This window comes from Rhea pennata, chromosome 15, assembly GCF_028389875.1.
Source record: "Rhea pennata isolate bPtePen1 chromosome 15, bPtePen1.pri, whole genome shotgun sequence".
NCBI lineage: Eukaryota > Metazoa > Chordata > Aves > Rheiformes > Rheidae > Rhea > Rhea pennata.
This window is the reverse complement of record NC_084677.1, coordinates 3,111,727-3,136,013: the sequence shown is the minus strand read 5'-3', so window position 1 is coordinate 3,136,013 and position 24,287 is coordinate 3,111,727. Positions and strand designations below refer to the sequence as shown.

General features: G+C 53.9%; 1 protein-coding gene across 2 annotated transcripts in view; it reads left to right on the top strand.

The window, feature by feature from the left end:
• SRL (sarcalumenin) overlaps positions 1 to 18,037 on the top strand; it is a 32,658-nt gene extending 14,621 nt beyond the window's left edge. The window contains exons 2-7 of one of the 2 annotated variants that reach the window (XM_062588141.1): positions 860 to 958; positions 1,854 to 1,949; positions 6,128 to 6,163; positions 11,908 to 12,024; positions 12,804 to 13,037; positions 14,108 to 18,037. In XM_062588141.1, coding sequence (XP_062444125.1) covers positions 860 to 958; positions 1,854 to 1,949; positions 6,128 to 6,163; positions 11,908 to 12,024; positions 12,804 to 13,037; positions 14,108 to 14,919 — 1,394 coding nt within the window. In that variant the 3' untranslated portion in view covers positions 14,920 to 18,037. The remainder of the gene's footprint in view (positions 1 to 859; positions 959 to 1,853; positions 1,950 to 6,127; positions 6,164 to 11,907; positions 12,025 to 12,803; positions 13,038 to 14,107) is intronic. The other variant, XM_062588140.1, reaches the window with a different exon arrangement.
• Positions 18,038 to 24,287: the final 6,250 nt, after the last annotated feature.

The following is a 24,287-nucleotide window of genomic DNA, read 5'->3' as shown; positions in this document are numbered from 1 at the left end:
AGGTGGAGGCAGCCGCGTTGTGCTCCCGGGCTTTGGCACAGAGCAGCGCGGTCCCCAGGACCACTTTCCTGCTGTACTGTGCAGAGGCAGGGCCCCAGCGCACAAGGCAGACCCCAACCCCAAGAGGGCTCGCAACCCGACAGAAGGCAGACCTGAGGTGGGAGAAGGGGAAGGAATTTGCAGAGGTGAGACTGGGTGAGGCAGCCGGCTATGGACCAGGCAGGCAAAGGCAAGGTTTGGTTGGCTGATCTTCTGCGAATCAGCCCAGGCCTTGCATGACCATACCTCTCCACCTTGATGTGTAATTTGGGGGGAATGGACAGGAAAAGCAGACCAGAGAGAGGCAAAAGTCAAGGCTTAGCCACGCTCCCATGGAGAAGCTGAAGCTGGAGCGCAGGCAGCTGCCAGGGAGAAGCACTGGAGAGGCTCCGGGGTCTCTGGAGCGCCAGGAAGGGCAGAGGCCTCAGCGGCAGCAGGTGCAGCACGTGCTCCAGCCGCCCGTTATGCAACGGCCCGAATCCGGAGAACCCCTTCCAGGCACGTCCTTCGCATTCCCCGCTAGCAGCACTCCCTCGGGAGACACTGCGTGATTCCCTTGCTGGCCCCTCCTCAGAGCCAAACAGTTAGTTGCCCGTGACGCTTCGCCCGACTGCCACAGCCGTTGGCAGTCTCAGCGAAGCCTTGAGGAGTGTTTGCAAAACAGAAACTGAGCAGCGGGCCAACGCATTCGGCGCATCTCCAGGCTCGGGGTGGGCATGCTCCCCAGCGCCTTCTCCCCGGCAGTAGCTTGTGTGAGCTTCCGTGCAGACCTTTCCCCTTTCAATCCATCACTAATGAGTCCTCTTGTCTTTTCCTGCAGAAGAGGTTGAAGAAGCCAGCGAGACAACCAAGCGAGACCGGTCACACTTGGAGAGCACCCTTAAGCTGAATGAAGACAAACCTGCAGATGATTTCTCAGGTGAGGGAGCCAGGGGCTGTGTGACTGGGCAGCAGGGAGGCAGTGTGCTGTGCAAACCCTGCTCCCTTAATCCCGGCAGTCTCTTTGGACAGGCTTCTTGCTGCTGCACAACCAGGTGAGAGCTGAGCTGGCAACCTGCTCTGCTGCACAACATGGATGGGATTTCACTTCCTTAGGAAGGAAATTCCTTCTTTTTCTTCTTTTGTTTTAGTTTTTGTTCTCACAGGTCTAGCAGCATCCTCAGGAACAGCCTTTACCTTTTCAGTCTGTATGCTTCTCCTGGGTTAATATACCTTAGATAACTTAAAGAGGCCAGAGAGGCAGGAAGATGCAAGTGATGGGTTGGCCCAGGCCAACCCCACTGCTGCCCGCTCTTCAGAGAAACTTGGGGCAATTTGTAATATAGCTTATATATATGTGTATGTATATAAATATATATAAAAATTTTGCTAGTCCCATTGACAATCAGGACTAGAAAGGAAATAATACAAGCTCCTGTGGGAAAAGTTCTTTTCTCTTTTCTTTCAGCTAGCAGGTATAGGGGCTATGCTGACTGTGGCAGGGAGTCCCAAAATACCTTGGTGGAGGGTCCTTTGGGATCACGGATGCTGGGTGCTAAGCAGCGTTAAGAGATGTTTCTGGACTCAGTTGCTGGCAAGTGCATGACTGGCAGCAGCTGGGGACAGTACTTAGCAGGAAATATTAGTCATGGGAGGGGCATCAAGATTTGTGACTGGGATTAGCTGGGCCAAGTTTCAACCCAGAGCTGGAAGTCCCTCAGTCTGCAGATGAGTCACCCTGAAGATCTGCAGAAAATGTCCAGAGGCCTGGGAGGGCTTCCTCCAAGTTTATGGGGATTTGCCTTTCACTTGTCTGCATACTTTTGTTCCTACAGGAATACTGCAGCGGCTGAGGAAGATCTACCACTCCTCCATCAAGCCTCTGGAGCAGTCCTATAGATACAACGAGCTGAGGCAGCATGAGATCACAGGTAATCCCTAGCACCATCAGGTCACTGGGCTGCTTTTAGGCAACATCATAGAGGACTGGAGCCTGCTGGGCTTGGAGAACACCCCCTAGTGAGCCCAGCACCCATATGCACCAAGCAGTAGGCATGCCTACATCTGCCTTATCCCACCTGCTGTCAGGACCACCTGTGCAGGGTGAGCATTGAAACCTGCCAGCTCTAGGTCCTCCACCTGCTCAACATCAGTGCTCTGTATCTATGCCAAGTACAGATTATGACCCAGTGAAGCAGACTTGGCAAGAGGGCTTAGGATCTCTCAAGGCTGGGGATGAGTTCCCTGGGGGTGGTTGGAACTGGCACCCTTCCTGTTCAGTATGGGACACAGCTACTAGGGCAGAGTATCCCTCAAGCGTGGCAGTTTTCACTGGTCCTAGGACGCAGACATTCCACCCCTTGGCCGTTACAGACATTTGATCAGGTGAGCAGGCCTCTGTTGTCATGGTCATTGGCTTGTGCTTGAGCTCCAGTGACGTACGCATCCCCCCAGAAGAGGTAAGTGCAGCCCTGATCCCAAGACACAAACTTCAGGAGGCTCATATGATCCGTATGACATAGGCAGCCCCATCTCGCAAGCATAAGTGGGTCAAGCCGAAGTCTAAGGTTTCTGTTTACTGGGGTAACTCACCTGCTCAGAGTTAAGCTTCTACTTGAGCACCACCCTGAACTGGAGTCAAAAGGGCCATGGGGACCAGATATCCCCCACAACTGCACCTTGGCAGGATAGGGAGAGGATGCCTGTGTCCAGTGGCTGCATGCTTGCATCAGCCACCTGTTGGAGGAGGCTGGCAGGGCACCATGCCAGGGTCCCACCTAATACTAGGGTTTTGCTTTCCTGCCTGAGTGTACTCAGGGCTGTGGCCTCACACACCCTGGAGCAACGCTCCCTGCTCCTGCCGCAGCAGGGCACAGCTTACCGTCCATACCACACAAGCCTTCCTTTCGCAGCTGGCCCTCTCTCCTTCTTCAGTGCTTGAGTCCCATGTTCCTATCAGAGGCTCCATGGGATGCAACTCCATAGAGAATGAACCCCCTCAGTGGTATTTTACAGGTACCCTCTATTGCAGACCAAATGCAACTCCTAGATCATCATCAGACTTCTGACGTTCTGTCAGTGCGCTCAGACAACTCCATCCCCATCCGGTCCATCTGCACACAGGGTCTCATCATCAGCTTAGACCCAGCAAGGAGCACGGGGGGACCCAAGGACCAGAAGAATGGGCTAGGGATAGGGCTATAGTGTCCTTATCACCACCCCAGGTCCTGTCCCCTCTTATACAGAGCACCTTTGATGTTGACACCGCTCACCAGTAGGGATTCTGGAGCTGGCATTAGCAGGTCTTGTACAAAACATGGGACCTGCATAGCTGCCTCCCATAGCCAGCTCTGTGTTGCTGCCTTTGCGATGCCTTGGCCTCTCTCATGCTGTGTGCTGCTTCTGGCAGCTCAAGGCCATGGTCCGCTTGCTGTATGGGATGATAGCTGGAGGGGTGGGAGTTGTCACAGCATCACATCTTGCTGCAGCCAGCATCCCAAAGCCTCACCCTACAGCTGCTCCATCACCCACGCACCACGCTAGGCCTGTCTCCTCCCTCATATCCTAGCACTACACTACCATGTGCCCTGGGAAATGAGTGCCATGAGCTGTAGCACTGTCACCCCCATACCCTGGTGTGCATCCCTACAGCCTTTTGGGCAATGACACCCAAGCACCAAGAACAGCCCAGCCATGACCTGTCCCAGCCATCTTCATTCTGGAGCTTACAGGTTCAGGAGCAGCTCATCCTCATCCTCAAGCTGCTTTTGTATGTGAAGGTGGCCATGCCAGCATCTGCATTTACTGTGAGCTCATATTGCGTCACTGTGTTTAGGAGACAGTTTGAAGTTTCAAGTGCAGATTTTGGGGTCCAAGCCCTTTCCCCTCTCCCCGATATTCACTTCCAGGGGACATAGCCCCAGCCACGGTGCACAGCTGCAGCCTGTTTCTTTGTTCACAGTGTTGTAGTCTGCACTTCAGCCATCCTATGCCCAAGCAGCCACAAAGCTGCTCCCTCTTGGGAGCACCCTGACAAGTTCTCAGGCCCCTGCTGGCTTCTTCCCTCCCAGTCCCTGAAAGGGGGACACCAACCCTTGTGTTTTACAGTCCAGAGCCCCTCTCAATCTCATCTCCTGATGAGGACTCACCACAGACAGCAGCTTCTGCTGTTTCTAGCAGCCTTACCTCACAACCATGCTTAATAGCCCATTCCACTTCACCACAAAGAGCCGCACAACACACCTCTCAGGCTGACAGTCCCCCAGGTCAACTCCCGGCTTGAGCGAGCCCAGCCCAGCACTGTCCTGGCAGCACAGACGGGATCACAGAGCTACTTGCCAATGGCCACTGCTTCCAAGATGCAAGCCATACAAACCCTACAAGCTGGGGAAAGATATGTGGACACTGCACTACCTACAGTCCTTGTCTGAGCCAACCCAGCACTTAGCAGCTGTGCTCCTGTCAGAGCTGTTTCTCCTGCCACCAAACTCCATGAGAGCCTCTAAACCCCAGCCCTGGCCTAGCAAATACTACCAGACTATGGAGACAAAACTCAGCAGCTTGTCTGTAATACCTACAGAAAAGGCTTTTCTCAACTCCTTATTAGCAGGGTAGTCAGCGCAGCCTGCAGGTTAGTTAGAGGGTTGGTTCATAGAGCCCCCTTGACTTTGCAAGCCTGATGTGAGCACGGTGGGGTAGAGGAAGCCTTTTCACTGGCTTCCTTGGTGTGGTGGGATGAGCCCTTGTCCTGCCTGCAACCTGAGTAGGTTTAAAACAATGGTGGTCCCTCCCGTTGGGGAGATGCCCCAAGCCTCTCCTCCTGCCCTGACCCCTCCATCTGCAGGGGAGGCTGGACAGTGCAGAGCTGCCTGCTCAGCAGGCCGGAGAGGAGCGAGACAGCTGGGGCAGTCACAGGGCAGGAGTGTCATGGAATATGTATGACCTTTGAAGGTGTAAGTCAATACAGAGGGGTGCCATCACTAGCACCTTTGCCCCTCCATTACATGGCAGCCCTCCATTTTATCTCCCTTCCCAGTGGCCTCCACTCCAGGGCTGCAGCCATGTAGGCCTTAGCTAGGGTTTGAGCTGAATGAGGTCCTTCCTTCCATGAACACTGGCCAGTTTAATCCAGTATGCCCTCTACTGCATGGCAGCTCTCAAAACCACCAGCACATATGAGTGTCATCTGCCCCAGGTGGGCTGTGACTCATATTGTAAACCTGCCTGCGACTCTAAATTGTCGTGGTGCTTCTTGTTCAGGTGCATCCCAGGAAATTCACCTGGAAATCCTCTGCTTACAATATGTTTAAGCCTGGCAGGTGCCATCTCCTTTCCTCTGTAGGCCACCCTCTCTCCCGTGCCCACAAAGCTGCTGCATTTGCTCAGCTTGTGCTGAGGCATGTCTCTGCTCTGCCATCATGCTCATGTGTGCTTAGGCGTGTGTGTGTGCACCCTCTCCAGTCGGGTCTGCCTGTGCGCTTGGTTACTGTGGGGTCACCCTGTTGGCACTGTCTGCAGCTCAGGAACTTGCTGTGAAGTCGTGCCAACCTGTGGTACGTGCTGGAGACCCTATCATTGTGTACATGCCAGCTAGCATGCTTATATCCAGAGTGGTCTCCTACTGCCAGGCACTTTAAAGATGGATACAGGTAACCACATCCATTGAGGGGCGGTCAGGACACTTGTCTACGCTTGTTGCTGTCCTATATATCAGCTCTGTTTGCTTGGTGGATGTGACTGGGAAAGATGATAACTCTGCTAAGTGGGACAAGAGCTTTGGGAGCGAAGGGAATCTTAGACAAGCGCTAATGTGTGAGACGCCTCTATTTGGGCTGCTCCTACAAGCTACATTGCCAGTGTCCAGGGCAGACTGGGTTTTGATTCTTATCTCAGTAGCTGCAGGTCTTGTTACTCACAAACTGTAACTCCTTCTTTCCTGCTGGACATTATGGCTCTCTGCTGGCTCTTTCTGCCTACAAGAAGGCCATGGCCTACAAGAAGGCCATGGCCAATCTTCATCTCCCTCTTCAGCCTGGGCCTGACCTAGCCAGCCACATTCCTTCTTTGACTCATGGTACCTTTTCTCTCTCCCTGTGTCCGCTGCTAACAGCTTACCCCGGACGCACTCTGGGCTCCTCCGCCACAGGTTGGTATTGCTGCCTGCTACCTGCATGCTGCCAGTCACCGCCTAATCTCTTCACTGGCCTCCAGCTTTCCTATTCACCTGCCCCAAAAGAGCCCCACTTCTTAGTCACTGACTAGATCCCTTTATTCCCCCCTCCTACCCGGACCAGAGCCTGGGGTCCTCAGCACTTTCCAGAGTTCAGCGTATGCGTCACTGCACTTGTCTCAGCACTGACTCTGTCCAGCTCTACATCCCAACTACGTCCTTCCCTCCATAGAGCAGGAAGGATTCTATGTGCCTTAGGGTAAGCCAGAGAATCTTTCTGGAAGTCTCCAGCGTGCCCAGGCCTTTAAATCTTTCCCTCATGGGTTGTCTCAAGTGGCTGCTGTGCAAGTTCCTCTAGTGATGGTTGAAAGGCTTTTGGGGTGCAAATGTAAGTGGATCTCTAACACCAAGGCAAGAATCCAAGGAGCACAGCAGAGAGCCCACCCCCCAGAGGCAATCTGTTCCGGCTCTACAGGCTCCTACGTGCAGAAACTTTCCCAAATATCTAACCTTTATCCCCCTCGGCTGCAGTTTAAGCCAATGACCCAGCAGCAGCTGTCCCAGTAACATGGCCCAGCCTGGTATGGCAGCTGCAGGCTTCTCCAGAGCCAGAGCTGCCTCCTCTCCCTGGGTGTCATGCTCAGAGTATGCTGTAAGATCCCCCTGCGAGAACCAACTTGGAGAAGCAGGGGATGGGAGAGAGAGACCAGGCAGGGCCAGAGATACACAGCCGTTCCCCTGGGACCAGTGCTATGCTTGGGGACAATGTTCCTGCTGCAATATAAGGCAACAAAATGACAGGGGAACCTCATCTTCTGTCCATTGTGCCCTAACCTGCAGCCCATGCTAATAGGATCCTGCTGAAACAGGCTCCTTGCTCCCAGTCATGCCAGTGTGCCAGCACTGGAAAGGACTGCAGCTATAATAGAGCTTATTTAGATAGCTATATTATCTTCAGCCTTAGCTGCATACACACATGTACACGCATGCTATATGCGTACATGCACAGGGAGCGGGTGCACGACACAGATGCAAGCACAGACAGTCTGTATCCGTGACATCCGTGTGCAGCTTTTCCCTCGGTCTGCAGGCACACCAGTACTGTGCAGATAGGTGCGTGGCTCTGGAAGCTTTCAAAAGTGAGCCGGCCAGCCCTCGGAGGGCTCCGGCTGATGAGGGCATGCAGTAGGCAGAGTCGCTGACAGCGTTTGGGGTATAAGGATGGGTTAGCTGGGTGTGTGATGGTGGGAGATTGCCCAGACTTTCTAACCCTCCCAGGTGTCCTGGGGACAGTGCAAGACCTTTGTGCCTCTGGTTCAGTCCAAGCCAGGAGAGGAGGGAGGTTTTGCCTGTGTACTCCACTCTACCATACATCCTGGGGACAGACCACACAACAGTGTCATCTTTGCCCCAGCAAGGGTGAGCTGATGTCAGGGCACTTCTTCTGGGTTTGAGGATGAGGCAGGAGAAGACATGGCCTGGGGCTAAACTAAGCCCAGCCCCTGGAACAGCAGTGTTCCCACCTGAGGGCAGCCTAGCATTGCGTACAACACAGTACAAACTCCCATGCAGCCACTGCCTTAGGAAAAAATCCCTCCTTGAGTGAGAGAAGCGCTTCTCTGTCCTCGTTGTCAGGCTGATAACCCTCCCAAGAGCAGAGATCCTGTATCCAAACTGTAGCAGCATGGAGAAGCCACGACTTGGTTGTCCAAATTGCTCCTACCCCCAGAGCTGAACAGTACAAGACAAATGCAGCCTCTGCAGAGGGAGATGTTATCTTCCTGGCCTTGTCTGCCAGATGCTTCATGGTACCTCAGCACGTTCCTTACCTCAGAAATCCATCTGCTTAGAGAAGCAGCTGCTTTGTTTTACACGAGACCACAGATGAAACACAACAGGCTGCAAGGCCTGAGGAAACCCCCTGCTCACGTGGAGGGCCTGATCATGCACCAGTGTGAGTCTGGTTCTGCGGATACCACTGGATATGCGTTCCTATAGACGTGGCTTGAGCTGGAATGAACACCAGACTCTTTAAGTGAGCCAGGCTGGGCTGGGAGCAAGCAGCCACAGGGTGGCTGGAGAGAGCCACAGTGACGAAGTTGGCAGGATCCCTGCCCTGGAGCTGTCAAGGAAGAAGTCTCTTTTCCCCTGGACAGGACCATTAGGGTGACACAAACTGGTGCTGAATGGACATAGCAAGGGAAAAGGGCTGCAGGTCAGCATCCTCCAAGCTGGGAGACATGCTCGGCTTCTCGAGTGGCAAGGCAGGTCTGTGCATGGCCTCACATCCTCTGCAGCCCAAGAGCTACTGTGCTGGCCTGCTATCTGGAGAGCTGCAAGGATCCCGTGCCTAGCACATCCCACATAGTCCGTGAGGTGCCAGCACCCAGAGCAGGGGAAGGGATGGACTGGCTGAGCTGTTAGTGACCCTGCAGAGGGGCTACCCTGCAGAGCTGGGCTGCAAGCCGTGCTGCCCGCTACGGTACGGTGTGTTGTCTCTCTGGCACATGGATTAGGGCAGGCATCAGGACTGCACTAAACAGTGCATCCTGCACCCTGAGAAATCCCCTTGATCCATGAACCAGAGACCCAGGAATCTGCCTGTGTTCACACAGCCACACCTGCAGAAGAACATGTTGTGAAAGAGTGCATGGGGCCCGCCTCAAACCTCTGGCACAACATCACAGGGGATAATAATAATAATCTGAAACCCAATTAAAGCAGGCAAGTGAACAGAGCAGTAGTGATGCAGCGGCATGGAGGAATGATTAATAACGAAAGTCCAAGATTTCAAAATTTGTTTTTGTCCCACATGAGAACATGAAATCAGATCCCAAAGCTTTTGGGGAGACAAAATCAGCAGAGTGTGCTGACTGTGCCCAGCCCAGCCAGGCAGAGGGAGCGCTCACGGGCATGGGCACTGCCAGCCAGGCCCAGCAGCAAGCACGATCCTGGAGAAGCCCGTGATGCTACTCCCTGCGGCGCTTCCAGCAAGCCAGCATGGGCCTGGTCCTTCCAGGAGTGACATAACCCTGTTGTCACTGAGCTCAGGGAAGGGGCCCTCAAGGAAGGAGAGGCATGGTTTGATGTGATTGATCTCTTGGTTATTCCCACCCTGTTGCATTATCCTTGAGCTGATTTTGGCAAGTGCTGGCCAGCCCCACAGTTCGTGGCAGTGTTTGGAGTGAGCAGGGGTCAGGACCATTCCCACCAGTCTGGAGGTGGCTGCCCTGCTTTGGAGGAGAAAAGCATTTAGCTGCATGGCTACCCTGCATTTGGTGTCCAGCCGGAGAGCTGTCCACAGCCTGGCCCCTCCACCACTGGAGACGTGGTGCCCAGCCTGGCCTTGCGGCATGCAGAGCTGGGAAGAGGGATGCTAACATGCTCTGTCCAGCTCTTACACCTATGGTCAGGTGGGTTTGGTGCTGAGCCACCATGCAGAGCTCTCTAGCACACTTGGGAGCTGGAGCACAATGCCATATGGGCTTTACAGGCCCCTCCTCCTCGGCAATGGATCCCCAGCTTGCTGGAAAGCTTCTTCGCTCATGTGTGGGTGGTAGCCATGGAGCAGTGATACAGCAGCCGCCGCAGTGCGGTCTCTCGGCCATCACAGGGAGAATAGTTCTGTGCTGGGAGTGGGACTGAAGGGAGGGATGCCAAAGGCAGTGCAGGATCCCTCAAAAGCATTGCCTTGCCATGGGGAAGGGCTCAGCTCTGGGTGCTCCCAGCTTCTCCGGTGGCATCCAGTCTTCCATTCCATAAAACTCTCGCTTGCAGCAGTGGGACAGACCTTCTCCCATCCTGAGTGTAGGATGGGCCTGCCTCATGGAGAGCCTCCCAGGAGGACATGCAGCTGCAGGTGTCTGATGTCTTCAGAGGTGCCAGTACTTCTCCTGGTGCACCTCTGATGTAGTGCATAGACAAGCCTCTCATTGCAGCACTGCATCCCTCAGCAAGGCAGAAAGGCAAGGGATTGAACCCTGATTTGTGGGCTCTCACTGCTGATCCCATCTGCGTCCAGCTCCTCTGCTGTGGCACATCCCTGTGTAGAGCAGACACCCCATGTGCTGCGCAGGGGAGACACTGTGGCAGGGTGATCACAGTTTACTCTGGTCTCTGGCATATACGAACACGGCTCTCCTGGACCGTTTCCTGCCTACGTTCATCCCAGACTATCTGGCTGCATCTGTGGTGGTGCATGGAACAGGGACAGGGAAGGTTCCCACGAATGGGAACCCATATGTCCTTTTATTACCTCCTTTTCTGGCCTGATTGGGGCCCGAGCTGACTAGCAGGTTCCCACCATCCTGGACATAGTTTGGGGGCAAGCATGGGCCAGGAGCTCCTGCTGCTTGACCAGCTGTATGTAAAATGTCCCCGGGGCTGAAGGAGTCATGTGGCTGTTCTGTGCTGGTTGGCCCCAGGACCGGGAAAAGACATCGCTTCTTTGGGTAGTGGTTATTTATGTGCAGGGCTACAGGCAGACTGACCCCACGGAGTCCTCATGGACCCAACGGCAGCCCTTACCTGCCATCTTTGAACCGTTTAGCAAACTCCAGGACTTTCAGACTGTGGGATGGGACCAGTAGTTAATTCTCCTGCTCTGTTGCCCCATACTCAAAGCCGGGTTGTTTGCCCCATTGCCTGAGCTTGCTCTCCTGATGCCTGGGCTGGTGCCTCACTCTCAGCTTGTTCATCAGCAGGGACCTTCTACTGGCTTATGAGGTTGGGAGCCATGACCTGGGGCGCAGATCCCTGGCAGGGTTTGGTGGAAACGCAGCGCCGGCAGACAGGCGCCCAGCATGAGGCTCAGGCCTTGCTTACCAAGCGCAGCGCCATGAGGTTGCCCCCCAGCTCCTTTTGCATGAGGCGTTGACCGGACCACAGCATGGCCATGTCCCTTGCATGTCCAGGGAGTGCTTTACAGTGTCCGCCTTCAAGCAAAATCCCTCCCTGGAGCCAGCCCAAAACTCACGCCAGCCAAACTAAAGCCAAGCCAGAACAAAATTTAAAAGGCCTTAAAGTCCTCCCATAGCCTAAGAATGGCCAAACCTCAGAGAACATCAGACAAGGTTCGAGCTCACTGCGGGAGCTGGGGAGGAGACAGGGGTCTTCCCCAGTGCACAGCAGCTGTGGGGCAGCTGCCCTGCCCTACGCTCTCGTCCTGACACCGTCCGGGGCTGCAGCCAGGCGTGCCTGGCAGAGCTGCCACGGCCCTGCTCTCCGGGGCGCGTGGAGGCACGGCCAGGCAGCCGGGCCCGCAGCGATGCAGGCTGCCCAGCTGGCGGGCAGCAAGTGGGGTGTGATTACCTCCGGGAGCACCCCGGCAAAGCCGGGTCGGAGCCCTCCCGCCCGCTCCCGAGCCGCCGCCGCTGCCGCCCGCAGCTCTGCCCCCTGCACAGCCTTGGCTACGAGCTGACTCTTGCGGGGCGCTCTGGGCGGGCGAGCGGCTCTGCTGCAGCACGGCGAGCCGAGCCGCGCGCGCGCGCAGGTCTCCGGCGCTTCGCTGGGCCGTGCCTTGGCTCAGCACAGCGCCCGCGGCCGGCTAGCAGCGCTGGGCCTGGGAAAGCGTCCCAAGGGGCGATGTTTAGCCGAGCCCTTGGAAAGCAGCAGCGCTGCAGCGTTTCTCAGATGGGATGTTCATTACAGCAGGGAGTTAAAAGCGCGGCGGCGACGGCTATTGTTTGTTCGCTTCCTCTTGTTATTTCCCCTCTCTGCAGATGGGGAGATCACTTCCAAGCCGATGGTGCTATTCCTGGGACCGTGGAGCGTTGGCAAATCCTCCATGATAAACTACCTCCTAGGACTGGACGACACCCCCTACCAGCTCTACACAGGTATCTCGCTCGCCGCTCCCGCGTTGCTCTGCCAAGGCCACACTGGTGCTTGCGCTTCTGCAGCCGCGTGGTCAGCGGGTGACAGCGGCGGTTCCTCCTCACTCCCCTCTGACCACCTCAGCTATGACAGGGAGCTTGCGATCCAGCACTGGGTTCATGCCACTCGGCTCCAGGGCCAAGCAGAGAGCAAGGCAGGGCAGATCTCCACTCTGGCCTGGGGCCTGCCCATCTCCTCGGGGGAAGAGGAGAGCCCGTCTCACTGCAGCACCCCCAGTCCCGCAATGCAAAGCCCGCTGCCTCCAATGCATAGGCACGGTGCAGCAGGCAGCCTGCGAAGCTGCAAGAGCAGCAGTCATTAGCAAGGGGAACTCACCCTGTCTTCTTCCTGCTCACATGGAAGCAATTAATTCACCCTCCCAGGAGCAAAGCTATACCCCCTTCTCTCCGTTCTGCTCCCATGAGTCTCACCTCACAGCTGAGGACAGATTTCTGCAGCCTGCTCAGTTCTGGAGTAATGAGGGCTCCTGGGAGCTAAGTGGGAGGTAGTTGTCTAGGGCACCTTTGACGGTCAGGGCACATCCAGAATGGTTAGTCCCTGCAGAAAACAGCCCTGCTCGCATGTTCTCAGGAGGCTTGGCAAGAATGTCATGGCCTCCCTCCTGCATCTCTTGGCAAGGCAATGGTGCTTCTGAGTTCCCAAGCTAGTTCCAGGTGAGTCACTGCAATTTCCAGTGAGCAGCATGGATTTTACAACTCTTGCTCATCTTGTCGCTGGGCAGGGGCAGAACCCACCACCTCTGAATTCACTGTCCTCATGCACGGCCCAAAGCTGAAGACTATTGAGGGCATCGTGATGGCTGCTGACAGCGCACGCTCCTTCTCACCCCTGGAAAAGTTTGGGCAGAACTTCTTGGAGAAGCTGATAGGGATAGAGGTGCCTCACAAACTGCTGGAGCGAGTCACCTTTGTGGACACGCCAGGCATCATTGAAAACCGCAAGCAGCAAGAACGAGGTAGGGGTTTGCTGTGTTCGTCTAAGACAAGAAGCTGTAACAATGCAAAATAACAAAGATGACTGAAGTACAGTGAGGAAGAGCCCTAGGCTACGAGAAGGGTATGTCCTTACATTGGAGGGGATTGTTAAGTTTGTCTGTGCATGGCTATGACAGTAGCAGCCAGTGCCTGGGGGACATACCTGATTATCATCAGCTACAGCCACCTCTTTCGGTCATTTGGAGGTGTGACAGACAGGAGTTTCTTCAAGATGTTTCCAGGTGATCCTCAGGCTGTTGATTGTCTGCCTCAGCCCATCATTCAGTGTCCTGTTTGTAGCTCTTGGAGACAAGCTTTGCCAATGGCTTGTGCTACAGCAGGACCCAGAAAAGTATCTTCATGACACATGGGGTGCCAGGGTAGATTTGCAGGGCTTGCTGACTCACTTACTGCCCACTGGGGAAAGCAGTGACATGATGGATATATGCTTATAGGAGCAGCAGGCATCTGTGACCAGCAGGGAGAAAGGGAAGTTTGGAAGTGTCTATGAGATAGATCAGTTCCAAGTGAGGAGGAGAGGACCTCTTGGAAATGACCTCCACTCTCATTGCTAGAGAAAAGCAGCCTCTGGGAGCAAGTGTGGGAGTGAGGTGCCCATTGGTGGAAGCCTTAAATTCTCCCCTAAAATCCTGTCATTCCCTGAGTATAACAATGCATTTACTCCTTCAAGCAATGGAGCCCTCTCCACCCCACAACTTCTGTCATTGATGAAGGGGGAAACCTTGGTTCCCTTGAAGGTAAGGCCAAAAGTTGCACTGACTTTGCTGGGGTTAGACCATGAATGAAGGTCCCGAGATCATCATGCAATCTCAGTACGCTAGCCACACAGGGAGGGATCTCCATGCCAAGAGGCTTTGAACTATTTTCAGCACTTGAGAAATAGATTCTGTGCTGTATGGGAGGTCCAGATAGGTCTGGGTCAGACAGGAAGTGAGACACAACAGACTCAAAGTTTATCTATTCTTCAATCTGAAGAGATTCATCCAGTGCTGGCCATTTCTGCTGGATTTCTCTCTCTCCTCTCCCCAAGGTTACCCATTCAACGATGTGTGCCAGTGGTTCATTGACAGAGCTGACCTTATCTTCGTTGTCTTTGACCCTACAAAGCTGGATGTGGGCTTGGAGCTGGAGATGCTGTTTCGCCAGCTGAAGGGCCGTGAGTCTCAAATCAGAATCATTTTGAACAAAGCCGACAGCCTGGCTACCCAGGAGCTGATGAGAGTCTACGGTGCCTTGTTCTGGAGCTTGGCTCCTCTGATCAATGTCACAGAGCCACCCAGGGTGTATGTTAGTTCCTTCTGGCCCCATGAGTATCAGCCAGACACCCATCAGGACCTGTTCCTTAAAGAAGAGATATCACTCCTGGAAGATCTCAACCAGGTGATTGAGAACAGGATGGAGAATAAGATTGCCTTCATACGCCAACACGCCATCCGGGTGCGCATCCACGCCCTTTTGGTCGATCGCTATCTACAAACCTACAAGGACAAAATGACCTTCTTTAGCGATGGAGAACTGGTATTCAGAGACATTGTGGAAGATCCTGACAAGTTCTTTATCTTTAAGACCATTCTGGCAAAGACCAATGTCAGCAAATTTGACCTCCCCAACCGTGAGGCTTACAAGGACTTCTTCGACATCAATCCCATCACTAATTTTAAGCTGCTGTCTCAGCAGTGTTCCTACATGGGAGGATGTTTCCTAGATAAGATCGAAAAGGCCATCACTCGTGAGCTTCCTGATCTCTTGGGAAGCATTGGCTTGGGGAAGAAGCCCAGCATTCTCTCCTGCGACATTACCGGCTGTGGCGAAACCCCAAGGAATCGCTACAGGAAACCATAATGTGTTCTGTAATATAACCATTCATGTGTTCCTACTGGTGAATGAGCTTATGTCTTATCTGTCCAAGAAGCCATGGTTTATTAACCCTTTGAGAGCCACACTGGCAAAGGCTACTGTACAATGAGGACTTTGAGTCATTGACATCAATGGCAAGGGAAGTTGGGTGGGCATAAGAAAGAGAATAAAAGCTGTGAATTCCTGAAATTTATCTTTGTTCTTTGAAATAGAAGGCAATGTTTAAGCTGTAAGGATGAGCAATGCATGGTGAGCTAGAACTGTAGCTGCTTTTTCACTGGTGCCAAGATTCACATGTGTGAACAAGAATTTCAACTTCTGCATGCACTAAGCCAGTAGGGAGCAAGAAAGTGGGCACAGCATGAAGGCACAGAGGAGAGTAGTGACACAGTAACCTAGGAACCACTGGCAGCCCCAGAGGGCAGAACACTGGCCAGGGTAGGAGAGGCCAGGCCACAGTTGTTGTTTTCAGGCAAAAAGTCCTACAGATCTCTGCAAATATTGATCTTGTTTTCTTTTCAAAGACTTTTAGGTCACCCCGTGGAGTTCTCCTTTCACGTAATAGCTGAGCTTAGCTCTGCAGCCTTCACCTAGGTGTTAGCCTTCTCCTGCATTATGAAGGGATTCAGTCTCCCAGCTGGCCGTTTGCAGGGGCGTTTGTAGCTCCAGACAGATAGCTGCAGTGGGATTTACAAGTCCATGTCAGAACAAGAAGTGGGCTGGAAGCAAGCCATCAGAACTGGCTGAGTTCTGCTGGAGGAGCAAGGGAAGCACTCTAAGTCACAAAGTCCTGCAAAGAGCTATGAGCAGGTCCCCTCTCTCTGGGCTGGCACAGAGATGGAGGGTTTAGTGTCCGCAAGTGCCATTAACCTCAAAAATCCCATGCTGGAAGTCAAGCCTGAGTATCAGTAGGGTTCAGAGGGTTAATTGTTTGGCAGTTTGACCTTGTTTAAGTCAGTGTTGCATGCTTTCTCCAAGTCAAATCCCTGTGGTTTTTTGCTGTTTGAAGGGAGAAGGGAATGCCATTTTACTAGCCAAATCATTTTTTCCCCTCCACTAACCTGTTCTTCTTAAGATATTATTGGAAAATTTCTGTGGATTGTTCTCTGTACTTCACCCATTTTTAGCTGTGAAGCTGTTGACTCATCTCTGCACATCAGTGCTCAGTCCTGTGAGTTGCAGGCGAATGACTATTGCTTCAAATGCAGCAGACCAGGGTCAGGTTCCCCATGGACAGCCAACCTTGAAACCTCGCAGCGAAAGCAAACGGATTGTGGGTGGCCTCATCACCTAGCTCAAAGTAAACTGAACTTACTTTGAAAGGAACGAGAAGACATGGAGGTGCTGGGTGAGGCAAGAAAAAGGCAAAGGAAACAGAAGAGTGAAAGAGAAAGCTGGAAATGCAAAGCTCTGTCAAGATGGAAAGGGTTGAAGGGCAGCAGCTCTGCCTCCATGTGCCCAACAGGATGTAGGCTAAGGCCAAAGGTTGATGCCACACACTGACTGTGGGGTCCACGTGTCCCCAGCCCTGAGGCTGGGTGCTGTGAAGAAAGATTCCCCCCAAGCAGCTCAGGTGAGTTTAGGGGGATGCTGCCCCAGGGACTTCGGATGCTCTTTGCCTCTGCTTTGAGGTAGGACTGTGCATTTGGACTAATGAAGAGAAGACACAAATCTGTGTTCAAATACTGGGAAGGGGCAGGTTTTGTGCAGAGGGATTTTGCACACAGTGCAGAGAGGACTGGAGGAAACTAGTGAAGGTAGGAAGAGATGTCAGAGAAAGCAGCAGCCAGGATAGCGCAGAGAGAGGTGATGCACTCGTGAGTCAGTGCAGAGGTCTCAGACTTACCCCAGAGCTTCCACCTCCTTTCACTCTTACTCTTTCTTGTTTCTTTTACATATTATCCCTCTCCTCCTCATCCCTGCCTGTCTGTCTCACCCACTCTTTCTTGCCTCTCCTTGTCCTTCGTCGAGCTAGTTTGCATGGTTTTCTTAAGAGCTAATGGAATAGAAACACTGACAGAAATGTGCTAATATTTGTCACTGTTCCTGCCATCACACTGTGTGTCATTGTCACAGCAAAGCCCATCAAACTTTTCTACTCCTAAGTGCCTTATTTTTCCATCTCATTTTTACAATCTTGTCCCCTCCCCCCAAAGCCAATGGGCTCCATCTGGGGGCATTCAGTGGAAGTTCCCCCCATCCCCATGAAGGGGTCTAACTCTCCATTTGGGCCTTAAACTTGAAGGCATTATCGCCCTGCTCTCAGGTCGCTCCCATCTGTCTCCCTGTCACCTTTCTTTTCTCCTTTTCCGTTATCTTTTCTTCAGCACTCACTGTCTTCCCTCTGATCTACACCCAGCTCTGTTTTTCCTTCTCTTCATCTTATGAGGACCTTGTGCAACAGTCAAAAGCAAAGCACTAATGGAAGAGTCCTCGATGGGGCTTTTATGTGATGGTCAGAAGCTTTTTCTCATGTAACGTATGTTAGGATTCTCTTTCCAACGTGATGCCCTGCTTGCAACCCCGCTCGAACCCTCACTCACCTGACCCCCTCCATGCAAAAGCGATGGCAACGGCGATCAGAAGCAGGGGGACAGGCTGGATGCCATTTCTTTGCTACCTGTGAAGCATGCTGACTCAAGTCAGAGCTGGCCAGCTCTCCTGGTTGCTCAGGAAGATGTCAGCACTTGGATGCTTTCTTTCCAATGCATCTTAGCACACAACCAGGGCAGCCATCGCAAGTGACTGTTAGTCCAAAAAAGACAGTAGGTCCTTACCCACCCCATGTGGCATAGCCTCGGACCAGCCCAACAGTCTCTGAGCTTTAATAGGAGAGCTCTGGGATATGAGTGAGAAAGAGAAGAGCTGCAGGAAATGCATTGGGGTGGGCGGGAATGGGGAGTATTTTTATTTTGCTAAGAAATCCCAACCTGACACCAGAGCTGTGAGCTTCTTGTGTAAGAGCATTCCAGACAGACACCTTCCAAGGAATGACATAGCCGTGACATACGCCCAAGTAGAAGCCCATGTTAATGTGCGTTTGGATAAAATTGTCGGCTTGAACATCAACCTATCTAATAAAACCTGGTATTTTCCAAACACACTCCTTTGAGATGTTTGTTTTGTTTGTCTCACCAGAGTGGTGCAACCGCCCAGACTGGCTCTGGGCAGGGCAGGGTGGGTGTTCAAGGACGAATTGGTGAGCACAGCGATGAGGCAGCCGTGCATAGCTCTGCCTTGCTCTGGGAAGGAGAGTGGTGGGGCTGTGGACAGCCTGGGGGAGGCTGCCTGATGGACTGCAGATGTGGGGTGCAAGGAGTGAGCCCCAGCGCTCCACGGAGCCCAGCAGGCAGCCCGTGGTTGGTGGGGAGAAGTGATGGCAGCAGAAAGGTGATTTTCACAGGGACCCAACTCAGGATGGGCCAACAAGGAGCGTGTTGCATCCCAGCAGAGCCCGTGCAGCTGGGCCGTGAGCTCCCTCAGTCATTTGGGCCACCCTAACTAGAATCTTTCCTGCTCTTCCAAGAAGCGGAGCTCCTTCCTGCAGGACCATCACTCCCACAGGGCCTTCAATGAGTTCAACGTCGGCAGGAGGGTCAAATTCAGCCCATACTTCACTGCCACGAGCTCCTGTGCCTGTCCCACATGCCCACCCTCTGTCCTAGCTGGTGCTCTAAGTGCTGGCTGTGAAGGGTGGGTGCCAACCAGGCAGTCTGCTGGGGAGACTGGGGGTGCTGGGAGCCCTGAGAGCATCCCCACAGCTGCTGGGAGCCCAGTGTCACTCGGGGGTCCCTTGGGGATGGGGATGTGCTGACTGACTCTGGATTGTGTCCCCAGGGTTAATGGTGCCCTGAGCGCTGCTGCGACTGCTGAGAGGTCCTGGTCCCCCTCCTTGCTGAGGACCTGGGGCTGAGCCTGGCAGGGCCCCGAGGGAGACACCACCGGGACCTGGAGGCCCTGCAGCTTGGAGCTCCTGCCAGAGCTAAGCTGGCCCGAGCCCGGGCGCCACCAGAGCCCCGGGATGGGGATGCCCGCAGGGCTGTCCCGCAGGTGCCCCCAGCTCCTGCGGGGACGGTTCGTAGGAGAGGGCAGGGAGGCGGCGCTGCAGGCGCCAGCGCTGGCCGCGCGTGGCTTTGCGCGGGGTGGACGTGCTCTTCCCCGCACCCTGGCTTGGCGTAGGTGCCCCGGCGAGAGGCGGGCCGGGCACGCCTGAGGGGTTTTGCCTTTCCGCTTTGCGCTTCCCCGAGCCGAGAAGGGCAGCACGTCGCTCTGCAGTGGGACGGGCCGTTGCTCTCGCCGGCACAGACGTGCCCTTGAAATCCCGTCTGCGTGTGTCCGCTCGGACCCAGCGACGGGCCCCCTCCTCCTGCCCTCGCAGGGTCTCCGCGGGTGCCGAGCACAGAGAGAGAAAAGCAAATCCTGCCCCCCGCCCCGGGACCCGGAGCCTCCCCGGGGCCCGCCGCAACGCTGCCTCCGGTTCACCCGCGGGGGCTCCTGGAGGAAGCACCTCCGCTCCCGCGCCGGCGGCGCAGCTCTCCCACCGGCTGTCTCGCGAGCCGGCTGATCGGAAAAGGTCGCTCCAGAGAGCTGCAAGAAGAGAAGGAATGTCTCTCTCGGCCGTGGCTTCCTTTGGAAAGTCTGGAAAAACCGTGGCATCTTGAAGGGCGTGAAGGTCTGACGCTGAAAAGCGCCTTTTCCTTCCAAAGCTACTTTATAGATGTGAATCACGAGAAATTAATGCTCCTGGCGGGAAGCAAGCTGATCCCACCGGGACGCGGTGCTGGCAGCGGCTCTGGCGTATCCCTCGGATCGAAAAGGGAAGCGTCTATCTGAGCGACACCGCTGGAGGAGAGCAGCCCGCGCTCGCCCGGCTTGCGGCCGCCGCGGGGCTCGGGGGGGGCGGGCGCAGCTGGAGGCACCTCGGCTGCCGAGCGTCCCAGCGAGAGGCGGCTCAGGCGGGTTCCCGGAGGTTTCCAAAAGCCCAGCAACGTTATTGCCAACACTCCGGCAGAAGCAAACGGGTTTGAGCCCGGCTGCCGTGTTCGCCTGGGAAACGCGGCAAGGTGTCGGTTACCAGCACGTGGAGAGTGTGCGCCGCGAGGCCGGCAAGCACGAATTAGGGCTCCGAATACTGAATCTGCTCAAATTTAAAGAAAAAAAAATTTGCATTTCATTTTGTCTATTAAAATGAGTCATCTGTAACCTCACCATCCCCCACAGCATCTCTGCACTTCAGGCATAAAAATACCACAGCCGGTCTTTCGTAAAGTCGTAGCTTCAATTTGTAATTTCTTTTTTGACAGTTACATTGTGCCTTGCAAAGAGAAAGACGAGGAGGGAGTGCCGCTAGCTTGATTTTCCTTACCATAAACATGAGGTAAATGCTTCTCGCTATTATAAATTAAAGTATACACCTCCCTGGAAAGGGCACGTGCCTTTCCTTAGCAGCAGTGCCATACGGATAACGCAGGAACTCGCCGCCCTGTTCACCAGGAAAGGAGCTAGAGCCGTCCGAAAACTGTTTGGAAACGGTGCAACCGCCAGGTAGCGCAGAGCCGAATCCCTGCGTGTCCCTTCTTCACTGCCCACCACATTGCTGATGGCCACGGGGCAAAATACGGGGTCCCGTCTCCCCTGGGAACAGCGTGAGACACAAAGGCATCTTCTGCTCGCTGCTTGCCCCGCAGCAGCGGCACCGACGGGCGCGTTCAGCCGCCCCGGGCACGACCCCGCGCTCGCTGCCAGCCTGCGGGACGCCCGGGGGCCCTCTCGCAGCGGCTGAAGGACAGCAGCAGAGATGAACTCCTGGGCCGTGCGAGCGACGGGGAGAGTTACCGCGCAGCACCGCAGGCAGCTGGCTCTGCTTGGGACTGCAAACGTGGGCGCGCTGGCCCCCGAGGGCACGGCTAGCCGCGCGGATTCCGCCTCAGAGCGGCCTCCTGCAGCCGAGCGTGTAGTTTCCTTATGTGCAGGAGAAATTACAAAGTGATGCATGTTGATGAGCAAAGTGAAATAAGACCCATTAAGATCAAATCCAAGGCTGGAGCCGTTCTGGGATGTAGCGGACAGCTTGTTTCCTATAGGCTCAAACGTGGTGCCTAAAGAAAATATTGCAAATTGCCCTCCCTTTATCCTGTCAAAAAAGGAGAGCTTTTCCCGGGGAATAGCGCCCAGGAGGGAGATCGTTCACCACGGGTAGGGGCAAGTCGCAGGCCCTGGAGTCCTTGGCCACGTGCCACCAGTGCAGCACCAAGGCGTGTTATTACACCTCCTGCCCTCACGCCCGCTGCTGCGCTTGATCCCTCGTACGAGTCTCCAAGGCACATCGCTTCCACGTAACGCCGGCGCAGCCCAGCCACGAGAACTGAAAGAGCTCGAGCAGCGCGAGCCGCAGACCTTGCGACAGCCTGCTGATTACCCTCCAACGGCAATCCCAGCCCTAAGAAGAGCATTCTGCTGCTGGCCAGGAAAACCTGGCCTGGTTACATCCAGGTCATATAACTTTCCTGCAAAATTGAGAGCTAGAAATGCTTAAAAGTAAATACAGGCACCAGGCTGTGGGCAATCAGCTCTGAAAACTGTGGCCACTATTCCCATCAGGGATTTCTCCACTCCTCAGCTGAGGATGATGATTATAATACCTACCTGGCTGCCAGCAGCCGTATAAGAGCCTTTGCCTTCCCAAGGGCTTATCTGGCTAGATAAAGAATTACAGCTGATGTTGGTTGGGGAGGCATCTTGTAGAAGGTGCTGCACCAATTGAAAGGTTTTTCCAGGACAATATCCTGGATGCTGATTATTTAATCACATATTTTTAAAGATGTATTGTTAATGCCTGCTTGTGTAGTCTATAGTGGATATCTGAATCATTGGGCACTTACAAGCAGCCCTTAACTGCTCCAGGCACCACAGGCTCCATCTGCCAGAGGTGAGTGTCCCAGGGAAGCCTGCCAGGATACGTGAGTGCGGGAATCAACAGAGAGGAGACAGAACATGATGCTCAATATTTTCCTGGATCTTCTGCTCAAGCAAACTAGCACTTCCAGTTCAAGGCAATGAAGACTGGTGCCTCAGGATGCAGGGAGCGCTGGTTCAACCCTTGCTGCCCACCGCCTGCCTGGGATATTAATTCACAGTCATCATGTGGTGATGTGGCCAGCAGGTGACTTCCTTTGGCTGTGTCTTCCATCACACCTTAATAACTGGTGCTTTTGTGATGGCCTGCTTGGCTGGAACAGGAGAACATAGGGCTCGAAAGGTAAGATGTAAGGGCTGGATGGGTCACCTCTGCTCTCTTGTATGGCCAAGCTCTCTTTAAGGGGTGGGGAATGTCTTTTTTTTTTCTCTTAAAAGACTTGCATACAAAGCAGGATTCTGCAGTGGCACCTGTGGGTGCCCCTTCATATGGCAAAGTCATTAGAGGTGGCTGAAAAGCAATGTTTCCAGGTCACAGAAAAGGGTTTGGTGTTTTTTGATTTTGGTCCAGTTTGGGTTGAAACCAATTTTAATTTAAAAAAAGATTTCCTATGAGTGGGAAATTCTAAAATAATTGAATACTGGCAACAATGAAGCAGCTTTTTTCCTAACTGCGAATAGCAGTGACAGTGACATGAACAAGAATATCTGCTCCATGGACCTGGAAGCAGAAAGTTGCCTACTTTGAGCCAGTCCTTCAGGAACCCAAGTGTCTTCTAAGCTCTGTCTCAGAGAACAGAAACGAGTGCCAAAGCCAGAATGTTTAGAACAAAATTTGGGGCTCAGAAAGTTGCCATCTCCAGGTGGCAAGGTCTGCTTGGAAACCGTGTGAGAAGCTCTATAGCTAATACTCATGGGGCCAGAGAAAATTCCTCTGTGATTTTTGGGTAGCCGAGTCTGCTATGGCTGCCACATCAACACCCTCGCCTCTGAGTTTCATACACCTTGCACATATCCTTGCTTTGGACTAAAATAAGCGTGTTTGTGTGTGCTCCAGCTGTGTGAGGTCTTTGCCCTGCACAGGTGCTTCCTGCCCATCAGCTGAATCCAGGAGCCACTTCACATCCAGCAGCACTTGGGAAGGCTGGGGCAACCAATTTTCCCAGCTGTCCTGTTCCACCAGCTAGATCAGCATGTCCTCTGCTGCTCTCTGGTTATAACAGTGTGTCCTCCAGCACGTAGAAACGGGGGGAGCACAACAACAGGACTGGTGCTGTCTGCGATGTTGGAAAGAGCCGTGCTGGCGAGTGGCTGATCTGGGAGGGTTTGAGGTGCGCTGTCTGCGAGCAAAGCCGCATGGGTCCGTTTATCCGCAGCTGCTGATCCCCTAAGGGCAGGGACAAAAGAGGGGGGACTGGGTGGGAAGCCAGTTGGCCTTGCCTTGAGCACCCTGGCGAAATCCCCCCTCGTGCATCCCTGCCAGAAACCATCGCCTGTGCACCAAGGGGAGAAGACAACATGAGGATGAAGATTGTCACGGGGGGTTGTAAGTCACACTGTACAGCTACCAGCAAAGCTGCTCTGTGTGACACTGGGAAATGGGATGCTTGTAGAAGTGTGAATCCCACATTCCAAGGAAGTGAGTTTTGTATCTGTGATCACACATAGGTAACTTGCCGAGAGATGTGTGAGACAGGTCCGGGGTGCCAGCCCCCGGAGGAGGTGACGTTCTTAGCCACTTGCAGTGAATTGTTTGTTCAGTTCTATCCAGGATTTTCTCCTCAGCCTTTCCAGGAGGTTGGAAATGTTCTTGGAGAGCCAAACTAATCTGTTCTATCCGCACTTTGTCTTCATCCCGCAAACAGTAGTGCGCATAATGATCTGTGGGGAATGGTAGCCGACATGACCGGAGAGGCGTACGAAGAAGCCCGCAGTCCCCATCTGGCTGGGGAAGCGGTCAGTCCCACAACCGCCTCGTGTGGTGTGGGAGCACGCCTTGTACTGGCTAGGGCCCCAAATTCTCCTACCTGCCACCCTAACAAATCTGCATGCCTGAAAAATGGCCCATGCTGCAAATGCAATATCCCTGAAGACGTGGCATGTTTATGAAGCTGCTCACTTCCATCATGAGTGGACCTTAAAATCTGCTGCTCTGATTCCTTGGGACACTTGGAGCACTCAGCCCTTGCCTGGCTCCCTCCAGATTGCTCTCAGCCAAAGCCAAAGGCTCAGACTGAGCTGAAAGAGGCTGAAAATCCTCTGCATTTTCTCCTGTCCAGCTCTCCTCCTTCCTGCCTTGGCAACCAGCTCTGTGCTCACACCTGCTGGACAACACCTAGGATTTCACCATTTCCCCCTTGATTTTGGCTGATGCGGTGTTCAACCCCTTGGCAAAAGCAGCAGCAACTATGGTCTCCTCTAGCTTTTCTCCAAAGCAT